General features: G+C 32.5%; 1 protein-coding gene across 3 annotated transcripts; it reads left to right on the forward strand.

Moving 5' to 3' along the window:
* Positions 1 to 239: 239 nt before the first annotated feature.
* On the forward strand, positions 240 to 23,935 carry LOC126739676 (UDP-glucose 6-dehydrogenase). 3 transcript variants are annotated; one of them, XM_050445463.1, is made up of 10 exons: positions 240 to 519; positions 6,532 to 6,697; positions 6,841 to 6,978; positions 7,031 to 7,226; positions 7,282 to 7,448; positions 11,157 to 11,303; positions 11,477 to 11,551; positions 11,965 to 12,189; positions 23,329 to 23,478; positions 23,535 to 23,935. In XM_050445463.1, the coding sequence occupies exons 2-10, from the start codon at positions 6,539 to 6,541 to the stop codon at positions 23,712 to 23,714; spliced, it is 1,437 nt and encodes a 478-aa protein (XP_050301420.1). In that variant the 5' UTR covers positions 240 to 519; positions 6,532 to 6,538; the 3' UTR covers positions 23,715 to 23,935. The 3 variants fall into 3 exon arrangements, with proteins under 3 accessions (XP_050301420.1, XP_050301419.1, XP_050301418.1); XM_050445462.1 differs by lacking the exon at positions 240 to 519 and adding an exon at positions 716 to 872 and having other exon boundaries at positions 11,483 to 11,551; XM_050445461.1 differs by lacking the exon at positions 240 to 519 and adding an exon at positions 717 to 872.
* The last annotated feature ends 20 nt before the right edge of the window (positions 23,936 to 23,955 follow it).

A 23,955-nucleotide genomic window follows, 5' to 3' on the forward strand; every position in this document is an offset into this window, starting at 1 on the left:
TTATAGTGCCTGCAGTATGACGTAATTCCGAGTTTGTAGGATGGGAACTTGAGGACTTATTTGAGGAAACTAATTAATAAAACATTAAAAACTATCCTGCAAAGCATAAAGATCATTAATAAAATACTATTTACAATGCAATTACATTAAAAGAACCATATCCCTGTCAATATCATTTTGACAGTTATAACATAACCTTGAAACGAGGCCTCTCCCTCCCCTCATCCTTGGGACTATTTGTTTGGATAAATTGTCGGTGCCTACGTAAACATGTAATTGTTGAAAGATTAAAAGGGATTTCTCGATAACTACCAAATTTACCAAAAAAAAAAAAAAAAAACATTGAAGACGTGGTATTTCAATGCTAAACGTATTTTTTTTGTTCTTCATTGACACGTATGTAGCTTGAATATAAAATACGATTGTGTTTAACAGTTTTCAACAGTGCAAGGCTACATTTCGTTGAAATAAGTATTAAAAGAGTCTTGAGTGAGCAATATACAAGTAGTTTATCTTCTAGTAAGTAAAAAATTACAGTAATATGTAGTAAATATGTTCTCAGGCCGAAAGTTTTATATGAACCTGCTCCCGTTGTCTTCTCCCTGCAATTTCTATATTATAAAGTTTTTCTCCAAAATTCAAACATGTGACATGTACGAATTTGCCACATCACAATGAAGCTAGATAAATAATCACTTAACAACCCCTCAATAAATGTGTAACAATTTCTAACTTTGTAATTGACATTCTGTGATTGCACTACACATTTAATATTTTTAAAATTTTATGTAATATAGCTACATAGTTTTATTTTTCAACATGAATTGCAAGGAGAGTGGAGATTGTCTAGAACTGCCGACCAAAGTAGATAAGTATGTATTATACATTATTAAGCTAAATCCATTTTTTTGGCTTTTGTATGAAAAATTGAATCTTTGGGTTTGGTATATTCTAAGTATATTCTATATTTTCTGATAAATACATGGTTATTTATATATTTTTAATGACACTTTTTGTCATTTAATTTAATTTATTTCAAAAAAACAGTTCTTCAAAGAATCTTTGATAATTGTTTTAGCAGAAACAAAGAAATTAACAAAAAGGTATTTTTGATCTTCTATACTTTGGAAATGCTAGTTGATTAACATTTTAGGACAACCTCAGTGTCAACTGTGTCTCAGATGTATTGAGTATATCCTGGTCATATTTTTCCCTAAGATCTGTTACATCTATCAACCATTCTATTAAATGTAATACGTAAAAAGCAATATTTCTAACATGTCAACTCACCAATAAACCCATTTTATAAAACACTTCTTTTTAAATGTATAGGTTATTAATACCATTTCACCATACTAGCTATCATCAAAATTCTCCCATAGATCATAATTGATTTGTTTTTTTTGTTTATTCTACAGAAGATTAGTTTTGGGTTTACAACCATATGAGATTTATACCATTAGGATTTTTTAAAATTATTTACATTTTTGTATTAAGGGACAGAAAACAATATAGCATACAGTAAAAAAATAAATACACACTCAGATATATTTTGTAGATTTTTTTTTATAAAAAAAATGTATACAAAAGTATGGAAACATTTTCAAATTATAAGGAAAAAAAACTACTATTCATTCAATTTGTTAATATGTAGTTGGGTACCCCTTAGGCTTAATGAATGCTAATTGAAAATCTAATCGATTGAAATTTGACCCCATTCTTCCATGTATGTATGTATGTATGTATTCTTTATTCAGCCCAAACACATAATATTACAATATATTACAATGTTACATACAATAATCTTAACATTAGAAGACCCCAGATGGGATATGGACCATGTCCTAAAATATTAGCTATAATAGCTTAGAAAATTTTAAAACTTTGCAAAAAAAAACATTTAAATAAATAAAATAGATAATGACAATTACAATTTCAAAAGATCATTGACAGCAATACAACCACAAACAGAACAGAATAAAAACTGAAACTGAATCTAAAGTAAGCCTATTCTAGATCTTTACTTAGTGCTTCATGCATGTCACCATCCTGAAAGAACTCATCAATACCGTAGTATGCCCTGTCCGCCAAAAATGCCCTGAGCCTACAAACAATCTTACTGGGAGGTAACTGCCTAAAGGAAAGAGGGAGTACATTCCAGATCTTTAGAATGTTAAAGACAATGTTTTTTTGTACAAATGTAAAGTTTGGTTTCTCAATTATTAGATTGTCCTTAAACTTGGTTTCATATTGATGTTGTCTTTTTCTATCAGAAAAAAATGAAATGTTATTAATTAGAAACTGAATAGATTCCAGAATATAACGACTGTACATTGTAAGAATGCCAGTATCTTTAAATACTCCTCTACAGCTATCACGATAGTCCATACCAAACACAATACAGATGTACCTCTTTTGCAAAATAAAAATTCTGTTTGAATCCACAGAGTTGCCCCAGAATATTATTCCATATGCAATTTCTGACTGGACATAGGCGTGGTACGCTGTAAGCCCACTTGCCAACCTACACTGCCATGTATTACCCGGTGAGCATAGCTGTATTTACTGACCCCGGTTGCGACCTTCTGCACATGAGCTTTCCAGTTCAGTTTTTGATCTAAAACTACCCCCAGAAAAGACATGCAAAACTATCCAAAGATCTTCTTGGTTTTTGATGGTGGTTTCAACTTTTGCTAACAAAGATTCTCTATAGGGTTCAAATCAGGTGATTGGGAAGGCCAATCCAATACTCAAATTTGTTCCTTTAAAAGCCTATTCTTAACTAATCTGGAGGTGTATTTAGGATCATTGCTTTTGAAAAATACATGACAATGGCAGATCCTCTTCATATGTCAACATACTTTTGAGCATTCATATGCCCTGAATTCTGCCTAGTGGACCAATCCTATATCCCCTAAAACACCCCCACACTATGAGATCTTCTCCCATGTTTAACAGTTGGAATCAAATACTTTGGGTTGAATCTTTGACCAGGAGGCCTTCGTACATATCCTGTAGAATTACTCCTAAATAAAGTAAACTTTCTTTCATCGCTGAAAAGTACTGAAGCCCTTGATTTTGTGTCCAGTCTTTGTGCCCTCTAGCAAACTAACCACTCTATGCCGTTTCGTTAACAAGAGTTCTTTAGCAGCACGTCGACCATAAAGATTTTTATAAGACGACGTTGACCAGTCATGTCAGAAAGCTTAACGTTTGGGAATTTCTCAAGTTCCTTATTAACGTCAACGGAAGTTTTTTTTGGGCACTTCTGGATTTCATTAAAATTGCTCGGTCTATTTTTGACCCAGATTTTCGCGATCTTCCACTTTTATTTAAGTGAAGGGTCTTCAGTTTCCCATTGTAAATAACTATTTTATTTACAATACCCCTTTTTATGTCAATTTTCTTCACACCTTTTTGGTATAATACAACTATTCTCTGTTTAAAATCAGCGTCGTAATACTTGCGCTTTGGCATTGTTCTTGGTAATACTTTATTAAACCACAAGTGATTAATGCCAAGCAATAACTAAAGTAAACTTTATAGAACAATATGTAAAATGTTTCCATCCTTTTGTGAACAACAAAGTACCAAAATTCTATTACAATCCACAAAAACAAGTAAAGTAAAGTAATTTATTAATGTCAAGATACAAAGTATTCACACAAATCAATTATGTTATATATGTAAAACACTTTCAAACTATATACAAGTAATTAAATTTTTTTAGTAAAATATTCAAGTTTAAAATTTAGATTAAAATTATAAAATTCCAACAATCACAACATACAAACATGAAGTATTCAATTAAAATGACACAAACGTTAAAAATAGTGTACAATACATAATAACAGATTTCTAGGGTTGTAGGAACTCAAATCCACAAAAACAAGTAAAGTAAAGTAATTTATTAATGTCAAGATACAAAGTATTCACACAAATCAATTATGTTATATATGTAAAACACTTTCAAACTATATACAAGTAATTAAATTTTTTTAGTAAAATATTCAAGTTTAAAATTTAGATTAAAATTATAAAATTCCAACAATCACAACATACAAACATGAAGTATTCAATTAAAATGACACAAACGTTAAAAATAGTGTACAATACATAATAACAGATTTCTAGGGTTGTAGGAACTCTTGTAAACTGTAAAAGGCTTTGGAGCATAATTATTTTTTAACTGCATTTTTAAAAGATTGCAAGGTTTTTATGTTTGTTGCCAGATTATTGAATAATTTAACAGCTATAAACTCCGTTCGACTTTAGCACCTTGATAGACGGCAATAAGATGGTACAATACTGCTGCAATGTCTAGTTTGGTAGTTGTGAATATCACTTTGAGTCAAAAATGTATCTTGTGATCTATTAACGTAAAGAACTCATTCCATAATGTAAACTGACAGCAAGGTTGGTATATTAAGTTTAAGACTCCACAATTCTTACAGCCTTACACTGCAACCCAAATATTCTGGTCGCAGAAGCTGATCCACCCCACTGAGTGAAATATGGCATAGTAGGCATTTAACATTGTACTCTGAGATACACAGTCAGAGAGGTTTCTCAGCAAGAACACACTTCTCAATTTTCCAGACAGATGCTCTATATGAATATCAAAAACTCACTTAAGTGAGTTTTGGATCCAGTTATAAACCCAGGAATTTTAACTCAGATGGATTTCTGGAATCTTGTGGCTCTTATTGAAAACAGCATTTTTTGGGTCTTATCCCCTTATAGGTTAAGTTTATGTTTGTTAGCATTGAACCATTTTATGGCCTCCAATTGTGTGTGTTTCATTAGATCTCCAAATCAATCTATCTTGATAATGAATAGTAATAGTGTTGTCATCCGCGAAAAGTATGTAGGAGGCTAGTTTACCAATGGTAGGTCATTTATAAAAAGGAGAAAAAGAATAGATAGGTCTGAATACAAAACCATGAAATACACCTAGTCTCAAAAGACCCTCAGATGATAAAACCCTCCCAACTCCCACTATTTGTGTGCATTCTTTGATATACGGTTCCAGAAGTTTTATACTAAGTAGTATCTGAAAGATTGTAAAATTTAAGTTTTTTTAGAAGATCATGTGAGACACCTTTCTCACGTCATAAAAATGTGCAAGATGCTCGCCTTTCTCAAAAGAATTCATTATTTTAGAGAGTAGATTAAGGATACCAAGAACTGTGCTCTTCCCCTTTCTGAACCTAAACTGACAGTAAGTAAGTTACTGATTTCAAAAAAGGTGGTCAGTTTGTATGCCATGCACCTTTCTTTTGATAGGATTGGCAACAGTAAAATGGGGCTTAGAAAAGGTAGTTGGAGATGTCATTTTTGTCACCTTTTTTAAAAATTGGAGTCATGACAGCTTTTGGAAAGAGAGTTTGGAAATGTATTTTTCCCAAAATATAAATTTATTAATTTTGCCAATGGCACTAAAATGATGTTTTTTATAAGGCACATACTAAGCCCATAAATATCTCCACTTTTTTTGTTTGTTAGGCTGTTGATTACATCTCTCACCAGATTATAGCTATCTTCACCAAACGAAAATACGTCCAGTGGGCCAGTCAATATTTTTAGACTCTCTAGAGTCTAGAGGATCATCACAGGTTTTTGGAATATTGTTTACTACACTATCCAGAATGTTTAAAAAGAATGTATTAACATCTTCAGGGTTTATAGTTGGTAGTGGGTCAGACTTACTAAAAATTCTCTCTATGACTGTGTGACAATGTACCACATAGTCTTGCCTGGGTCTGCTGAAGATACAATCAGACTGCCATTGGCTTGTTTTTTAGCGTTTTCAATAGCTCTGTTGTAGACTTTTTAAAGTTCATATATTCTTCTCCATTACCAAAAGTATTGTATTTTTTGCATACAAAGTGTACCCTCATTTTACGGAGAGAATCATTTAACCAAGTTATTTTGTTTGGCTGATTAGTTTTTGAATTGTAGAATTTTTCAGGAAATGACTGCAGGTATGCATGTTGGAATCTATCAATAAAAATCTAATTTTTTTTTTTATCACAGGAAATGTCTTCTGAGATGAAATCCCATAAGTAGGATTCTTGTAATTGGCCTGAGAGTTCCTTTACTAACAAGTTTTTGCTCAGTTTTAAGATTTATATCAAGGTTATAGGACCTGTCGTATATATGATCAGAAAGATGCATATCCACTGTCTCACCAATAACAGTATCCAAAGAGAAGTTAATGAAGATATTGTCAATTTAAGCGTTTTTTATCCTTTATCACTAAAATTGCCGAGGTTTAACGAACATGCACAGAATACACTCTTGGACGTAAATAAGGTCATTGGAAGAAATAGTATAAAAATAAAATGTTTCCATACCAAAATGTTCGTTCGCCTTTATATATTATTGTTCGAAGCAGACAGCAAAACTTATATAAGGTTTTCAAAAATTCTCTTGAGTAGAAACATTAAATTTCAAAGGGTGCATCTAACACAAACTTAATAAATAATTCAGAATGGAATTCCCTAATGTTACCCTTTATTTCAATTCTAGACCCATAATGGTAGTAAAGAACATATGTTGCTTGGGTGCTGGATATGTAGGTGGGCCCACATGCAGTATCATAGCCCTAAAATGTCCCGAAATCAAAGTAACTGTAGTGGACAAAAGTAAAGCCAGAATAGCCCAATGGAATAGCGATAAATTACCAATATATGAAGTGAGTATATCAGTTTAAAGTGCTAAAAATATATAAGTCAAGTACCTACATATTTTAGATTATATTATAAACGATAATTGTAGATTAATACATAATTCTCAAGTGGCAATTCACATATTTGAAATACCTGATGATATTTTTAGCCCGGTCTCGACGAAGTAGTAAAGGCTTGCAGAGGAAAGAACCTATTCTTCTCAGATGACTGTGATGCGGCAATTTTAGAAGCTGACTTAATTTTTATATCGGTTAATACACCAACAAAAACTTTTGGCAATGGAAAGGTGATAAAACTCTTCAAAAATAGGGTTTTCTTTTGCTAAAAATGAATTTTAGGGAAGAGCTCCTGATCTGAAATTTGTAGAAGGGGCCGCGCGTATGATAGCGGACGTGGCGCAAAGCAACAAAATCGTTGTGGAAAAGAGCACGGTGCCGGTAAACGCTGCTGAGAGCATCATGAAGATTTTAAAGGCCAACCAAAGACCTGGGGTGTCTTATCAAATTTTAAGCAATCCGGAGTTTTTGGCCGAAGGTGTGCCTTGAAAAATTCCCTTATGATGCAGATTTTTAAAATGTCAAATTTGCAGGCACCGCAATCAATGATCTTTTGAATGCCGATAGGGTGTTGATCGGTGGGGAGGAATCACCGGCCGGGGAGGCTGCTATTGAGGAATTATGCCAGATTTACGAACATTGGATTCCTAGGAAGAGAATTTTGACTACTAACACTTGGTCCAGTGAGCTATCGAAGTTGGTAAGTGCTTTATTTATTTAAAATTCATCAACAGCCAAAAGGTCAAAATTTGGTTAAAATCTTATAGATCCAGTCATGGTCATATAGTAATAATAATAATATATTTATTATAATAATAAGCTTTATTAAACATTCACATATGGTACAATAATAAACTCCTAATGCTAGATGATTTTAACAATTACACAACTGCCCTCTGTAGATCTGTTAAAAGTGATTGGTCACTTTTAACATCTTAGAAAAGTACTTAAAAAAAAACCTCAAATCAGAATGAGTTGAAAATTGATTAAAGTGTTTCTTATTCGATTCCACACAGATTCACTATTTTGTTTTGTGATATTCGATCTGGTTATCTTAAACAAGTTTTTCCTCAGTTTTAAGATTTATATCAAGGTTTAAGTACCTGTCCTATATGATCAGAAAGATGCATATCCACTGTCTCACCAATAACAGTATCCAAAGAGAAGTTAATGAAGATATTGTCAATTTAAACGTTTTTTATGCTTTATCACTAAAATTGCCGAGCTTTAACGAACATGCACAGAATACACTCTTGGACGTAAATAAGGTGATTGGAAATAGTGAATCTGAGCGGAATCGAATAAGAAACACTTTGACCAATTTTCAACTCATTCTGATGTGAGGTTTTTTTTTAAAGTACTTTTCTAAGATGCGAGTGACCAATCACGAGAGCGGATTAGACGTCGGAAAAGCGGCAAATGAGCCGGACTACGCCGCCTTAAGGATATGGCAGTTGGTCTTACTATATTTGATCATATTATTTAACTCATCCACCTCCTTCGGCAATTCGATGATTTTTTTCGGCATATAACACACTTTCCTTTTCAAGACTATTTATTGTGTTAAATTGACTTTTATTTGAAAGAGACAACTCATTAATTTTCTTATCAATATCTTGTCTAGTATTACATTAGTTAATTCCGGTAATCCGAAACGTCATTTTCGAATACCTGACTATTTCCTTTTAGTCTTTCAATAAATCTATCCTTTCCATTAATGTCCTTGATTAAGCTCTCTGTTTGCTCTCTACTATATGCCTTTTTGACATTTTCCTTATCATTAAAAGCATGTTGTGAGGTGTTTTTCTAAACATACCATTTTTATATCATATTTTATAACAGCCTTTTCAAACATGTGGAATGAAAAACTCAGTTACAAAAAAAGCTTGAAAAATTAATATTAACTTTATATAAAGTAAATACAAGATTATTAGTGGAGCTATATTCAATACGTATCTGTAACTATGGTATGCAAACTCCAATTTATAGAATGCAGAGAAACTTCGACAAGTATAACCTTCCAATCTTTCAGTCCAGGTTATTTAAAGTAACTGTTTAGAATTATTACATAGTAGTAAGTAATATAATTTAAATTAAACCTACCTAATTAATAAGTTTCTTTGCAAATGGTAGGATTCGTCAGAACTTAGGAGTAGGAATAAAACACTATTAGTTTAGTGCGACGTTTCGCCGGTTTAATTCCAGCTTCCTCAGACACTGAAATAAAGACGGATTTACATAACAAAATAGGGAGAAATCCCTTTCCTCAAAGTAGGTAAGAATTAACAGCCTTTGTTGAAACATAAATACAAAAAAAAAACGACGCAATTAAAAGAATTAGAAACTTACTAATAAAAAACATAGAGTTCATAAAAAAAACAAACAAAAAACTAGCTAGTTCATTTCATTAGTTCCTTATTTAATAGATGACAAGATTTGAAAGAAAAAAAAATAGTTAAAAAACACAAATTAATTGATTTCCTTAACAATCAGCGGTAATCCCAAAAAAAAAACATATGAGATACTTTACTAATTTTCTAACTTGAATAATACTAATACTAATATAATAATAATACTTCACACAAATGGACATTGATCAATGAATTACAATAGTTTGACAAAACGCACTCTTGTTTGGTGTTAACCGCAAATTGGTAAAAGAGAATACCTATATCTACGCGATGGTCACAGCTATGCGGTAGTCAAAAAAACATAAAGCAAAAATAAACAAATAATGTAAAAAACCACGGATTTCGTAGACCTATAAAAAGCAATTTTTTTTTATCACATTTAATTACTAGTTTTATTATTTAAGAGTTATTAATCAATTATGATTAAAAAGTAAATATCTTGCATAAGGCTTAGTTATTTAAATTAATTATATTGATTTTAAAGGTTGCTGTATATATGACTTAGGTTCAATGTATCCGTTCTTAAATTTACACTATCTTTACATAAATAGATGTGAATCATTTCGCTAATATTTCTTTTAGTGTTGTTAGCTTCCCGATCCAAAACACCGACATTATTAAATAAATAAATCATGTCCAGTGTCAAAGTGATGGCAAGCTAAGGCTGTTTTATTGCTTTTTGTTGCACGTGGAATACGACAATCATTGGTGTATTGTTTAACCCTTAAACCCAAATACTGTCTAGTTTGTCCGACATAGATTTCCCGCAAGAACATGGAACACGATAGATAACACCCGATTGCTTATATAATGCAATTTATGGAATTTTATCCTTAAGCCTAGGTGGATTTTACATTATAAAAGGCTAGCATAGTTCCAGTATTCTTAAAACTAGCTAAGCTACTAATTTTATTCGACAAACCTTTAATAAAAGGAAACTTAAAATACATGACATTGATAATTGTTTTTTCTAAGTAGTAATTTAATCTTGTTAATATTTTCCTTATAAAATGATTAATGTCTTAAATTAAACGATCTATGGAGTAGTCCCATCACAGTTCCCAACTTATTACCCATGGGGTGGCTAGAGTGAAAAATTTGTAATTCTTCCACTACTAGTTGGTTTAATTAGTGTAAATTTTAGTTATCTAATTCTATCTAGAAATTCTATTTACTCATATCTACAGCATATATAAATATAATTTATTTAAATAACTAAGCCTTATTCAAGGTATTTCAATATAATTATTATACATTATACTTATTTACTTTTTAATCATAATTGATTAATAACTCTTAAATAATAAAACTAATAATTAAATGTGAGAATAACTGTGGTTTTTTACCTTATTTGTTTATTTTTGCTTTATGTTTTTTTGACTACCGCATAGCTGTAACCGTCGCCTAGATACAGGTATTATATTTTATAAGTTTGCGGTTAACACCGCAAACGCGTGCGTTTTGTCAGATTATTGTAATTTATTGCTCAGTGTCTATTTGTGTAAAGTAAATGTTACTTAAGTTAGAAAATCAGTAAAGTATCTCATATGTTTCTTTACGTGTTTTTGGATTACCGCTGATTGTTAAGGTAATCAATTAGTTTGTTTTTTTAACAATTTTTTTTCTTTCAAAGCTTCTCATCTATTAAATAAGGAACTAATGAAATGAACTAGCTGATACTTTATACTTGTGTTTGAACAAAGGCTGTTAATTCTTGCCTGTTTTAAGGAAAGGGATTTCTCCCTATTTTGTTATGTAAATCCATGTCTTTATTTCAGTACCTGAGGAAGCTTGAATTAAACCGACGAAACGTCGCACTAAACTAATAGTGTTTTATTCCTACTCCTTAAAGTTCGGACAAATCCTGCCATTTGCAAAGAAGTTAATTTAAAGAGACGAAACTTACAATAACTAATTAATAAGTTTTTGTTGCTTAATTTATTATAATTTGGAAATAAGTTTACCGTTGATAAATAATTAAATAAATCTAATCTTAGGCTGCCAACGCGATGCTAGCACAAAGAATTTCAAGCATAAACTCCCTGTCTGCAGTCTGCGAGGCCACGGGAGCAGATATAACAGAGGTAGCAAGAGCGGTCGGATTAGATTCCCGAATAGGTCCAAAATTCCTGCAAGCTTCTATTGGTAAGCACTCTTGCACTAACTTACATTGTAACCGTTAAGCGCTTAGGGTGTGGCCATAAGATAATAATAATGCAAAACGTAACGTTGTCCTTGTCTGATTTTACTAACTACATTTGTTTGTATTATTATTATCGAGAATTTTTGTACTAAATATATTCAATTTCGACTTACGGGTTTCGGCGGGAGCTGTTTTCAAAAGGACATCCTCAACCTGGTGTACATTTGCGAATGCCTGAACCTTCCCACTGTAAGTTTTGATATATTTTTTTATTAATTTTATGTTATAATGTGTCTTCTAGTAAAATTCCGCTATTTCCAAAAATGTTCAAGTGAAGGTCTCACAAGTACTTTACTACCTTGACTTAAGAGTTTCCTTTACTGTATTCTTATAGTAATACCTAAATACTTTTTTTAGGTAAAATTGCTAACATGTATACTCTATAAATTATAATATTCATGCACATATCATATTGCACGAGTTGTTCCTGTAAGAAATAAATTAATTCCTTCTTATACACCAATAAATTTTAGTTTAGGTTTTCTAAAAAAAAAAACATTAAAATAGTGGAATTGCAAGAGTTACTTACTTCAAGTATATCTCAGTTTTATTCTCATTTTAACATTGTATACCTATGAACAGTTAAAAGTTGGTTTACTTAGGTCGCGTCTTATTGGCAAAGCGTCATCGACATGAACCAACACCAAAAACACCGTTTCACCGCCAAAGTGATCGAGTGTCTTTTTAACACGGTCAGCGGTAAAAATATTTGCATTTTGGGATTCGCATTTAAGAAAAATACAGGAGACACCAGGGAGAGTGCCGCTATTTATGTATCGAAAACGTTGCTGGACGAGGGAGCTTCTCTTAACATTTACGACCCTAAGGTAATGTAATATTTCCATTTGGGGTACTTTTGCGGAATATCTCCGTTATTTTTAGAGATAGAGAGTTGCGGTTTTCGCGACACTGTGCTACTTTTTCGTAAAACTAAAGATGCCGTCAACAAAATTTTCATAGCACTTTTAGTTTTTAAGATAAAGGGCATTTTTGAAAATAAATATTTTTTTATCTTCGTATCTTTAAAGTTTTTGTAAAAGAAAAAACTTATTCTTATAGATTTTTTCCATAGAATCCAGTGGTAGATATATATATAGATATAGATATATAACTTACGTTTTTTTAAACAGGACACCCTGTATACAGGGTGAAAATAATATAATAAAGATAAAATATACATGGGTATTTCGTAAACGGTAAAAGATATAGTTTTGGTAAAATGGGGAAAAAATTGTGCTCTTTCAAGCCTAATCAGATGCGATATTAAGATCCACGATATCTACATGGGTTTTTAAAATATCGGACTAAATCTAAAAAATTAGGTTTTTAGAAAACCTGCAATATCGTTGCTATCTTGAATCCGATTTTAATAAAATTTGATAGTTTTGGGTTCTCTATTATGTTGTCCATGGTTACCCATCGATTGACGATAACGATGTTTTTCTAGGCATTTTAGATTTTTTTGCAACCATAGTCAACTTTGTTATTTCTTATGGGCGCCATATTAGATTTATACGTCATTAAATAGTACATAAAAAGATTTTTTATGTATAACAACCCTATAAGTCATTGCAATAGGTTTCACATTTGCAATAATTATTAATAATTTAATAATAAACCAATTAAATTATTAATTGGTTTATTTTATTTAGATTTATGTATGTTTCAAAATACGTGAACAACTCCGTTTTTGTGTCTTTACTTAAGAATAAGTTTAAGATGGAGAGATTTACAAATAGAGAAAAGGTAGATTTATACGAGGTGTGACAATTAAGTAATGAGACTGATTTTGTTGCCGCGCTTGTGATAAACCTGCGACCTTAACATTCCCTTCCCCGTCCCCGGCATCCCTTACTTCTCCATTGATACATTGACCATCACTCTAGCTTGTTTAGTTCGCCTGCTGTGTCGTGTTGAGTGGACGTGTGTCGGTGGTGCTTGTCACGAAAATGCAAAAACGAAATCTAGAGCAACGCGTCGCAATAAAATTTTGCGAAACAGCTTCGGAAACGTACACTAAAATTGTAAAAGTGAATGGTGATAGTGCTCTTAGTCGTGCCCAGGTGTTTCGATGGCATAAAGAGTTTATGGAGGGGCGAGAAAGCATGGAAGACGAGGGAGACCGGTCGAGGTGCGGACTGGCGCGCATGCGCAGCGTGTACGCGCCCTAATTCTTTAAGATCGGTGTTTAACAGTCCGAATGTTAGCCTCGGAACTAGGTATGAACAGTGAGACAAATTTTAACCCACGATTTTGGGATGACAACGCGCCGTGCCAGACCACCCTCAGCGTGTCCCAGTATTTGGCCTTTAAAGGGATCGCCGTGTTGCAGCAGCCACCTTATTCGCCGGATATGTCACCCTGTGACTTTTTTTTTGTTCTCTAGAACAAAATCGATGGTCAAGGTACCCATTTTGAATCGATTACGGACATCCAAGCGGCCGTAACAAGGGTACTGGCGGACATCCCAGTCAAAGCGTTCCAGAACTGTTACGAAGCGTGGAAAACGCGCTGGAATCGTTGTATAGCTGCCCAAGAGGACTACTTTGAAGGAGATGGCATTATATGACAGAATAATTTTTGAATAAACGATTTTTATGCAATCAGTCTCATTACTTAATTGTCACACCTCGTATGATTGCTTTATATTGTGCTGTAGAAATGCTAAACGAGCGATGGAAGTGTACAATGAGCGCTTTTTAGAAAGACGGCAATTAGGTTTAGTGACATTCGGTAGATTTAGAGTTAATTTATTGTCGTATGGTTCATTTAACAAGCCCAACAGAAACAGAAATAGCGACGAAAATTTAGTACTGCAAAATCCTCGTACATCGCTTTGGCAAATCGAAGCTAATGAGGAAGTATCTAAAACTACCGCCCAACAAGTTCTCAAAAAGTTTAAATACCGCCCATATCATGAGCACATTAGTCAGGGACTTCGAGAAGGAGACTTAGACAGACGGTCAGTATTTTGCAACTGGTTCCTCAGAAAAAGCCAGAAACCTCCTAGATTTCCTTTAAAGGGATTAGACTGCCTTTATTGGACCGATGAAAATCCCGTTAGAAACCGCGAAGTTCACCATCAAACAAGATGGGGATTTATGTTTGGATAGGTATTATAAAAGGACATGTTTATTAAACATTTTTAATGACAACCTTACAGGACCAAGATACTTAATAATTCTTGAAAATTACGTAGATCCTAGTTTAGAAGAGTTCCTCTTCATGACATAGCCAACATGTGGTTCCAACCGCATGGCGCCTCGTGCACACAATTCTGCAATAATTTCAATTACCTAAATGAACAATATGGAAATAATTGGATAGGAAATCGAGATCCTATTGCGTGGCCTGCCCGCTCACCTCATTTGACACCACTTTGATTTCTGTGTATGGAGATACCTAAAAGATAAAATGGAAGAACATGAAGCAATTCGAGAAATACCACGACAAATTGTCAAAAATGCTTGTTTGGCTATGATTGAGAGGTGTACATTGTGTATTAACAAAAATGGAGGTCTTTTTGAACACGTCATTAACTCATTTCATTTTGGTTAATTGTTGATTATTTGTTTTAATTTCATTTATCGTTGTAAGTTAGAAATAATTGTTGTTTCAATTTTTTTTAATTTAATTTTCATATTAATGAAATTATTTTCTTGTTTGAATAAAAAAAACAAAATAATTGATCGCAGCCTTTCTTTTTAATAGCCAACTAAGTGAAAAAATGTTTTTTTTGAGTAAATTTATGTTTTCCGCCATATCAAGATCGGATTGTTATATATATATGGTTAAAAAGATCTTTTTACGTGCTATTTAATGACGTATAAATTCAATATGGCGTCCATAAGAAATAACAAGTCGACTATGGTTGCAAAAAATCTAAAATGCCTAGAAAAATATCGTTAACGTCATCCGATTGGTTATAGTAGGAAACCCAAAACTAGCAAATTTCATTAAAATCGGATTCAAGATGGCGACGCTATTGTAGGTTTTCTAAAAACCTGATTTTATAATTCAGCCCGATATTTTAAAAACCCCTGTAGATATCGCGGATCTGAAGATCCCCGATATCTACAGGGTATCTGAAAGATAGAAGCCCATCTGATTGGGCTTGTAGTAGCACAACTTTTTTCTTATTTAATCGAATATTATCTCTTACCTTTTACGAAATCCCCATGTATATCATTTTATCTGGGACACCCTGTATTTATAGTTTATAAAATTGACCTGGAATTTTTTTCAACCTTTTTAAAAATATATAACACTACGGACCTATTTCCAAAAATAGGCAAATAAATAACAATTTTCTAAATTAAATGCATAGTTTAAAAGTAGGTCATAAATAACAATAATAAACAAATAAAAAGTTACAAATTATAACGACGAATGGGGAATTATATAATTTTTGTTTGTAATAAAAGAACATAAAAAACAAATATATACATTCAATAAACACTATAAGAAAACAATCATATAACAAAACAACATTTTTACAAGAGATGTTCAAAATGACCACCTTATTCTCTGATTCAAAATTGGAATATCTCTGTAACCCCTTGAATAACATTCAAAATAATTTGTCTCTTTCTCAGATTTTGAAATGCAAAATGAATTGCGTCTTGAAGTTCTATTAGATTGTTGTATTGTCTTCTATACACTTGATCTTGTATATACCCCCCATAAAAAATTATAAAATCGAGAGATCGGGGGACCATGGAGGCCATCTAATAGGTCCGTTGATACGTATCCATCTTAAAGGAAAGTTATTTTTAAGAAATGCCCTTAATAGCCCAGAGATGACTTGGGGCACCATCTTGTTGTAGGTAGACAGCGTTATATTGGGCTAGAAGGATATTTTCCAGAAGTTCTGGAATAACTTCCTCAAGTATGTCTAGGTACCTACGTGCTGTAAAACCCTTTTCAAAAATTTGGTATACTATTTGTTTTCCCAAAATAAAACAAGACACTCAACTACAAAGCGTCCTTGTTGCGCCCTTTCAAATATTAGATGTCTATTCTCTGCACGCCAGTTTCGAGTATTATGTCATTTAAAAATGCCCGCATTTGAAAAATATCATTCATCAGACCAGATAACGAGTCAAATGCCAAATAAGTTGTACGCGTCAATTTGCTGCAAACACAATTGGCAAAATAGTCTCCGGCGGTCGGCATCTCAAGGGTTTCAATGTTGAACTATGTTTAATTCGTTTGGATAATACTTATAATTTTTTTTAAATTCGTTGTGCGTCACTTTTTGACACTCCAATTTCCTTTTCGATTTTTCTGCATGAGCTCGAGGGTGTTACTTCTATATACCCTAAAACATATATTTCTTTTTTATTTATTTATTTATTTATATCACTCCACAGATTTACATGCAATTATTGAGTGTGAAGGAAAAAGACAATAAAAAAGTATTAATGATATGACACAAAAACTATCAGTACAAAAAAAAGAGCTTTATATATAATAAAGAAGATCTTAATTAGAAAAAAAATACAGTTGTATAAAAATAAAAGAACATGTATGATTAAGAAAAGTGTATTTTTTTAATAGCTGCAATACTACAGTTAAAAATGTCACATTGATCTTGAACAGAATTACATGCGTCTCACGCTCGCACTCGAGATGATTTATTGGTGTTTGTTCTAGTTATAGGTTAAACGTTTGTGGGTTTCTGGCTGATATGCGAGGCAAATGAAAATTCAGCTTCTTTTCTAACATTCCAGGCAAATCAATAATGTTATTTACCAATTTATGTAAAAACTGCAAATCAGCAAATTTCGCCTTTTCTCTAGTGTAAAAAATGAAAAACCGTTGTGTTTGTGGAAAATCAGTTTCCGGGTACTCCTTCGCACTTAAACTTTAGAAATTTCAGAAATCTTCTTTGGATATTTTCAATATCATTAATATGGTTTTGGTAATGGGGAGACCGGTTTTGTATCATCCGCATATAATAGTCTTTTTATGGTAAGTTTATTAGATATTTTATTGATAAATGATCCAAAATTAAGCCTTGTGGGACTCCTGAAGTGGCAACGATCTTTGCAGAACCATCAAAGTAGCGAAGATGAAAAAAAATTAAATAAGCATGTGGAAAAGCCGTTGAAATTTTCGACGTTGTTGATGAGAATACCATGATCAAGTCTATCAAAGGCTTTGGAAAAGTTGGGATAGATTACGTCAACTTGTGAATTAGCGTTTATTGATCTTAGAAGAGAGAGCAGAGTTGTTGCTGTAGATCTACCTTTCACAAAGCCATGTTGTCTAGTATTAAGCAGATTTTTCATCAAGGGATATGAAGCAGAATGCAGTTTGAAACATTTACAAAAATTATTAATTATTGTTATAGGACGATAATTTTCATTAAGATTTTTATCATATTTTTCGTGCATACGAATAATTTTAGGTGTCTTCCAAAGGTCAAGAACGCATTCTTGTTTTAACGCTTAATTAAAAAGAAGAGTCAATGGTTTAACAAAAGCATAAGCGCAATCATTTATGAGAAAAGCAGGAATTTTGTCGGGTGCAACGGTTGCTTTTGGCTTAAGTGCCCGTAACACCTCGGCTTCCGTAAATCTAGTTATAGTTACAGTATCTACATATATGTCCTGATTATTACAGTTTGTTGAGTATGTATGGAAGAAACATATGAACTTTTAAAAAATTGTGCAAACACATTTGCTATTGTTTGAGAATCAGACAATTCCTTGTTGATCGGTCATGTTTTTACTGTTTTGTAAACTCTGAATAAGCTTCCAAAAGTTATTACACTGCACTACCAAGTACTTCTTATGGGATAGATTAATTTTTTTAAAATTTTGGCCTACAATTTTTTAAATTTAGTTAGGGGAGACTGGCTTAAAATGACATACCACTTTATTTTTGCTTATTAACTTTTTTTATAAATTTAACATACAAAATCATTAGTAATTTATAATACTAAAGGTTTATAATAAGAATATAACCTAATTTTTTGTTAAATAAATGAATAATCCTGTTGAAAAAAATATAAAAAGAAAAATGTAAATGTGTGCCATTTTACCCGAGCATACTTGGGTAAAATGACATAAGAAACTTACATAGGTACATAAGGTCATTACAAGTTAAAACTAACAAAGTTCACATACATATTGTTTGCTTCTTTTAGAAATACCAGCACACTCACAATGTGCCCATTTCGAGCACGATTGACATCTAACCCATGTTTCCTTGGACATAGAGTACAAACTGTTACAATATAGGCAGGGTGGATCATCTTCGTCGTCTTCATCTTGAAACGGCTCTTCATTATCAGAGTTTTCGTCCATTGGGACAAAGTGTTCGGATGCTACTATGGCAGCCTTACGTGTTATGCGGTTTTTTACTTTCTTTGATTTGATTAACTTCTTTTAAACTTTCAGGGCTTTCAACTAAATTAGTTAAATTTTTTTTGGTTCGTTTCGCAGCTTTGCGAAATTCAGCAGCTTGTTTTTCCGCTTCTCTAGCTTTAAGTTCCTCTAATATTGGGGTACTCGTAAGCACTTTGGTTCCTTTTGCCTTCCGCTTTCTTGGGTTTGCTTGTATCCCGGATGAACTTGGAAGAGGGAAAATGTCTTGTGGGCGAATAACTGAAATATTGTTTATATTCAATGAATGGTTAGCCACTTGAGTATGAACATCTTGATATCTATCTGTGACCATTGCAGGGTTAAACAGATAATCAGGAAATATATCTGGGTTTAGCGGCCATATTCCTGTTTTCATAAACCCACTTACAGCATTTTGATTTGTAGCTGCTTTTCCATATGCTGCAGCAAATAACTCGCCAATCTGATATGAAGAAACAGTTCTGCCTGGATGACATTTTAGCCATTTTGTAACTTCTTGATCATAAAATGTTTTTAATGGTCCAAAAAAGCACATATCTAAAGGTTGCAGCCGGTGGGTGCAATGAGGTGGGAAACATATCATTTCTATTCCATTTTCTTTAGCAAATCTTGTAACATCTAGAGTTTTATGGCTAGCATGACCATCAACCAGAAGTAACACTTTATTTGCCTTTCAAGAATTAGAATATTCTCTAAAATGTTGCATCCATTTTAGAAAAATCTCGCCCGTTATCCAGCCTGTCTCCTAAGCTATTCCCAATGTACCTTAGGGAGCCTCGTCGGTCAGTTCCTTTTTCCAGTTTTTTTTCTGGGAAAAATTAATGATGGGGGAATATAGGCTCCTGCTGCGCTCATGCAAACCACAGCTGTAATATGCTGCCCCCTTTCAGCACTTGAAATTAAGCCAACTTGTTTTCGACCTTTGGTAGCAAGTATTTGGCTAGGTTTTTGGACAGTAGGCAGACCAGATTCGTCTACATTCCAAATGCGCGTGGGGTTGATATGCTCTTTTTCAATTGTCTCTTGAAAAGTTTTAAAAAAAATAGCAATTTGCGGTTTATTGAAGGATTGTGCTCTAGCGGCCGAAGTAGCTTCAGGCTTGCTAAGAGATATATCGGGGTTTCTGGACCTAAATCCACGTAGCCAATCCCAACCAGCCATTTTAGTAGTTGAGTTGAACCTGTGTGCTATTCCATTTCTTTCTGCCAGTTGATACGCCAAGGACCGAACTTCATCGCATGACCAACCAAATAAACAAGATTCCAATAATTTGATATGTTGAACTAGGTCCCTCTCCAACTCTACGGAAAACGTGGTTTCGTATCGGCCTAGACCCTTATCAGTAGCTTTGACTCTTTTATTTTTGTCCGTTGGTTGTCTTCTTAGCGTAGCCTGGGGTACGCCACATGTTTTTGAAGCTTTGAACCAGCCCATTTCTCCAATTTCCAACCATTCTAAAAAAATAAGAAGAAACAATTCATTTTGAGAAACTGTAAAAAAATAAGCGCAAAATGACATACTATGTGATTTTAGCCATATAGATCCTGTCATTTTACCGAACTTGCACCACAAACACATGTTTATTTATAAAAATGTTATTTATCAAAAAAAAAATTAAAATGTTACTTTACCAATAAATAAGATTAATACATACCTGTAATTAGGTTAGAGCGTAAAAAATTAAACTTTAAATACTTTAGTTAAATCTTCTGTTTTAAAACAGAAACATTTTGTAGACTTGAAAAAATACAAAGCACGCCCTATGAACGTTAACGCCAAACTAATCTCGATAAACTCGATATTTTTAATACGCGTAATATAAAGACATGCCGAAACACTGTTGACATAAAGTTATTCCGAAAAATACTGTTGCCAAGTTGGAGATTTTATACCTATGTTGTTTTAGGCCAGCCTCCCCTAAATCAATTAAGTTATTATAACGTTCATATTTTTTTCCAGGAGTCATGTTTTATTGATTTTATAATTTTTGTGGAGAACCAGGGCGGATAAGATCTTCGTCTTGCGTTTTAGGGACAAAACTATCAAGACAGTGATAAAACCTATCATAGAATAACTCCACAGCAGTGTTATAATATCACCAAGATTCTGAGATTTTCCAATCAACATTAAGAAATCTGTCAAACAGCAATCTAAGATCAATAAAATCCTTTTTATTGTTATAAAAGGTATTTTCTATTTTACCGCTATTTACTTTTTTATGTAATTTTTTTTTGAACATAATCGATAAGGATGGATGGATACCCCCTCCCCAATTAAAAAATCGTGACATTTTTGCAATGTGTAAAAGTCACATTTAGATGTGATAAGAGCCTCCCTTGGTTATTTTTAACTATAGTTATTTGCTTCCAGTCGTTTCCAGTTAAATAGAGTACATTTATTTATCTAACATGCGTAGGTCATATAGTTAGAAAAGTTTATAAAGAACCGGTGACATCAACAGGCGGTAAAATCCGCGCATCTCGTTATTCTATCGATCGGGTCAGATGACTATGTCGAGGTCTGAAGACAGTGGAGGCGGCACACTTGTTGAAATTATTAATATTTATTTGTACTAGAGTTTAAATAGCCCTAGATTTTTAGTAGGTATAGCAAGCGATATTATAAGTGCGTTTGATTTAGTTGAAATACCAACTAAGAATGCATATATTTGAATTTAATTGCTCCGAGATTCGTTTAAAAAAATGTAGATAAATTAAAATTATATTTTTTAGCATTGTGATGTGCCCATAAAAAATCTAATAAAAAATAGTTTTACTTACAGGAGGATGCAGTTCGCTAATTATTTTTAAAACAGTAGCTAAAAATTATTCTTTATTCGCATTTTTTTTTAAGGATTAGGTATTTTAAACGACTTGTGTAAAGAAATAAATTGATATAAGCTTAAAGTTTTATTTCATTATTTTACATATTATATATTTTTATTCACTATCAGATAGTGTATTACAACCTAAATCAGATTCATCCGATGAAGACCATTCGATCTCTTCATTAGATGAGCCTGTATTTACTGTACATTTTAAAGAATCCAATGCTTCATCAAAAAGGTAATGACTTTTGAAATATTGTTTTTCTATGTTGTCTTTATGGTTGCAAATATTTATCCACTCATCATTCGAAATTTCCGCAAGTGGAATTTCTGCTTACCACCCAATTCTTAACAGTTGCCCAAATTTTTTCTATCCGATTAAGCTCTGGGTGGTATGGAGGCAAACGTAACACAATGTGTCCATGCTTTTCCATTAGGTCGTCCAACTTGGTTTTTACAGGATACTTTTTTTTATTTTCAGACACTATTTGATATAACTCTAACGTACGTTGTCTAAAACAATTATATACTATTATTGTTTCAATACAATACAAAAGTTATCAATACAATAACAATTAAAATTTGAAAACATTCTACAATAAAATATGAATTCATATTGTTCACTTACCTAACATTTTTCAAAGGAATAGTAATTCCTTGCTCTGCTTCTTTTTTTATAAAAGTTGCCACGTTAAAAATAATCTCTCTCCCTTGGCTGTGAATTATTTGTCCTTGTTTGCCTACCTTCTTAGGTGACATCTAAAAAAAAAAATAGAAAGTAAAAAAATTAATATACACATACACACTCTAGGCTGTACATATATACCTACAAGTTAAATACCTATTATTTTGTCACTTAAAATCAAAGTATATTTTAAATAATATAATTTTCAACAGTAATTAATTTTCATTTATTTTTTTTAATTATTAGACAATTGAATAATTTAAACCAATTTTACTTACCTTTTACAATAAAAATCGGATAGTCTAACTAAAAAAACTATAGTCTATTTCACAATTATACTTTAAAAAAAACACACAACAGATTTTAAATGCCTTATAACACGATTAACTCACTCCCCGTAAGACGACACTGAGTAGGCCTCCAGGCTACGTCATAGTTAAATCCCCGGCAGGTACAAAGAAACGAAGTACGGCGGCTGCTTTGTTCTTGCGGTTTCTTTAATAAGAAGCGAGAGAAAATATATTGCGGGTCGTCTTTTCTCTCTGCCACCGGATTTTCTATCGATTTTGTGTTGAAAAATGGGTTTGTGCGCATATTGAGCAGCCGGTTCTTTATAAACTTTTCTACTTATAATGATTAAATTTTTTAAATTATGCATTTAGTTCTAGATTTTAGAAAAATGTGCCAAGAACAGAGAAATAATTGTGAAGTTAAGTGACTTTATCCCAAGATTAATTATTTCATTCCAAACTTGAATATTATAACTTTCCAAATGCATCCAGGAGAAAAGACTAAAAGAAATTGAGTATATACAGACTTTTTTTCAGAAGTGGCTAAACCACTTCAAAAATGAACTGTTTATTCATATTATTTTTGTTTTGTATCTATATATTTATACATATGTCCATATATCCATTTTGTACATAAATAATCATATTTTTATTTATTTTAACTTGAGCCTAATGATGAAAGAACCGTAATTTAGTTCAATTCGACTGTTCTAGAAAAAATTGCAGACATTTGATCAGTCAGCAATTTTAATATCTTATGCGCTGTGTTACCTAGCGAATATTTCTTGTAGGTCGAAAAGCAACAAATTTACGACGATTTAAAATACGAAGGGATTTCAGAAGAGACACTTAAAAGAAACGTTCATGTATACCAAGACGCTTACTCCGCCACAAGGGATTCTCATGCCATCGTTTTATGCACTGAATGGGATGAATTTGTGGTAAGTACTTAAAAATTAACCGGTAAAAAAACTACCATTTAAAAACGCAATTTTAGACCTTGGACTATGAAAAAATCTACGACCAAATGATGAAACCCGCTTATATGTTTGACGGGAGAAAGATTTTGGACCACAACAATCTTTTGAGAATCGGTTTTCATGTGGAAACCATCGGTAGCAGACTGGGGCCTCCCTTTAAAAGCAGGAGGTTCAGCAGTAACCCGCAAATCCTTTAAGGTTTTTAAAGGCACAAAAAATACTTAATTTTAAAATCGTTTTATATCCTTCCAATAATAAGGAAAGTATTATTTTAAGCCTAACAGTAATTTGTTGGGTATTTTTAATATACAGATGTAAGCCAGTAATTTTATATATTTATTAGTCAGTAAGGTTTATTGTATTGGTGCTGATTTTAATTCTTGTGCAATAAAATAATAATAAAAGTATTAAATTATCATTTATAGAAACTTTTTTTTA

This window comes from Anthonomus grandis, chromosome 8, assembly GCF_022605725.1.
Source record: "Anthonomus grandis grandis chromosome 8, icAntGran1.3, whole genome shotgun sequence".
Lineage (NCBI taxonomy): Eukaryota > Metazoa > Arthropoda > Insecta > Coleoptera > Curculionidae > Anthonomus > Anthonomus grandis.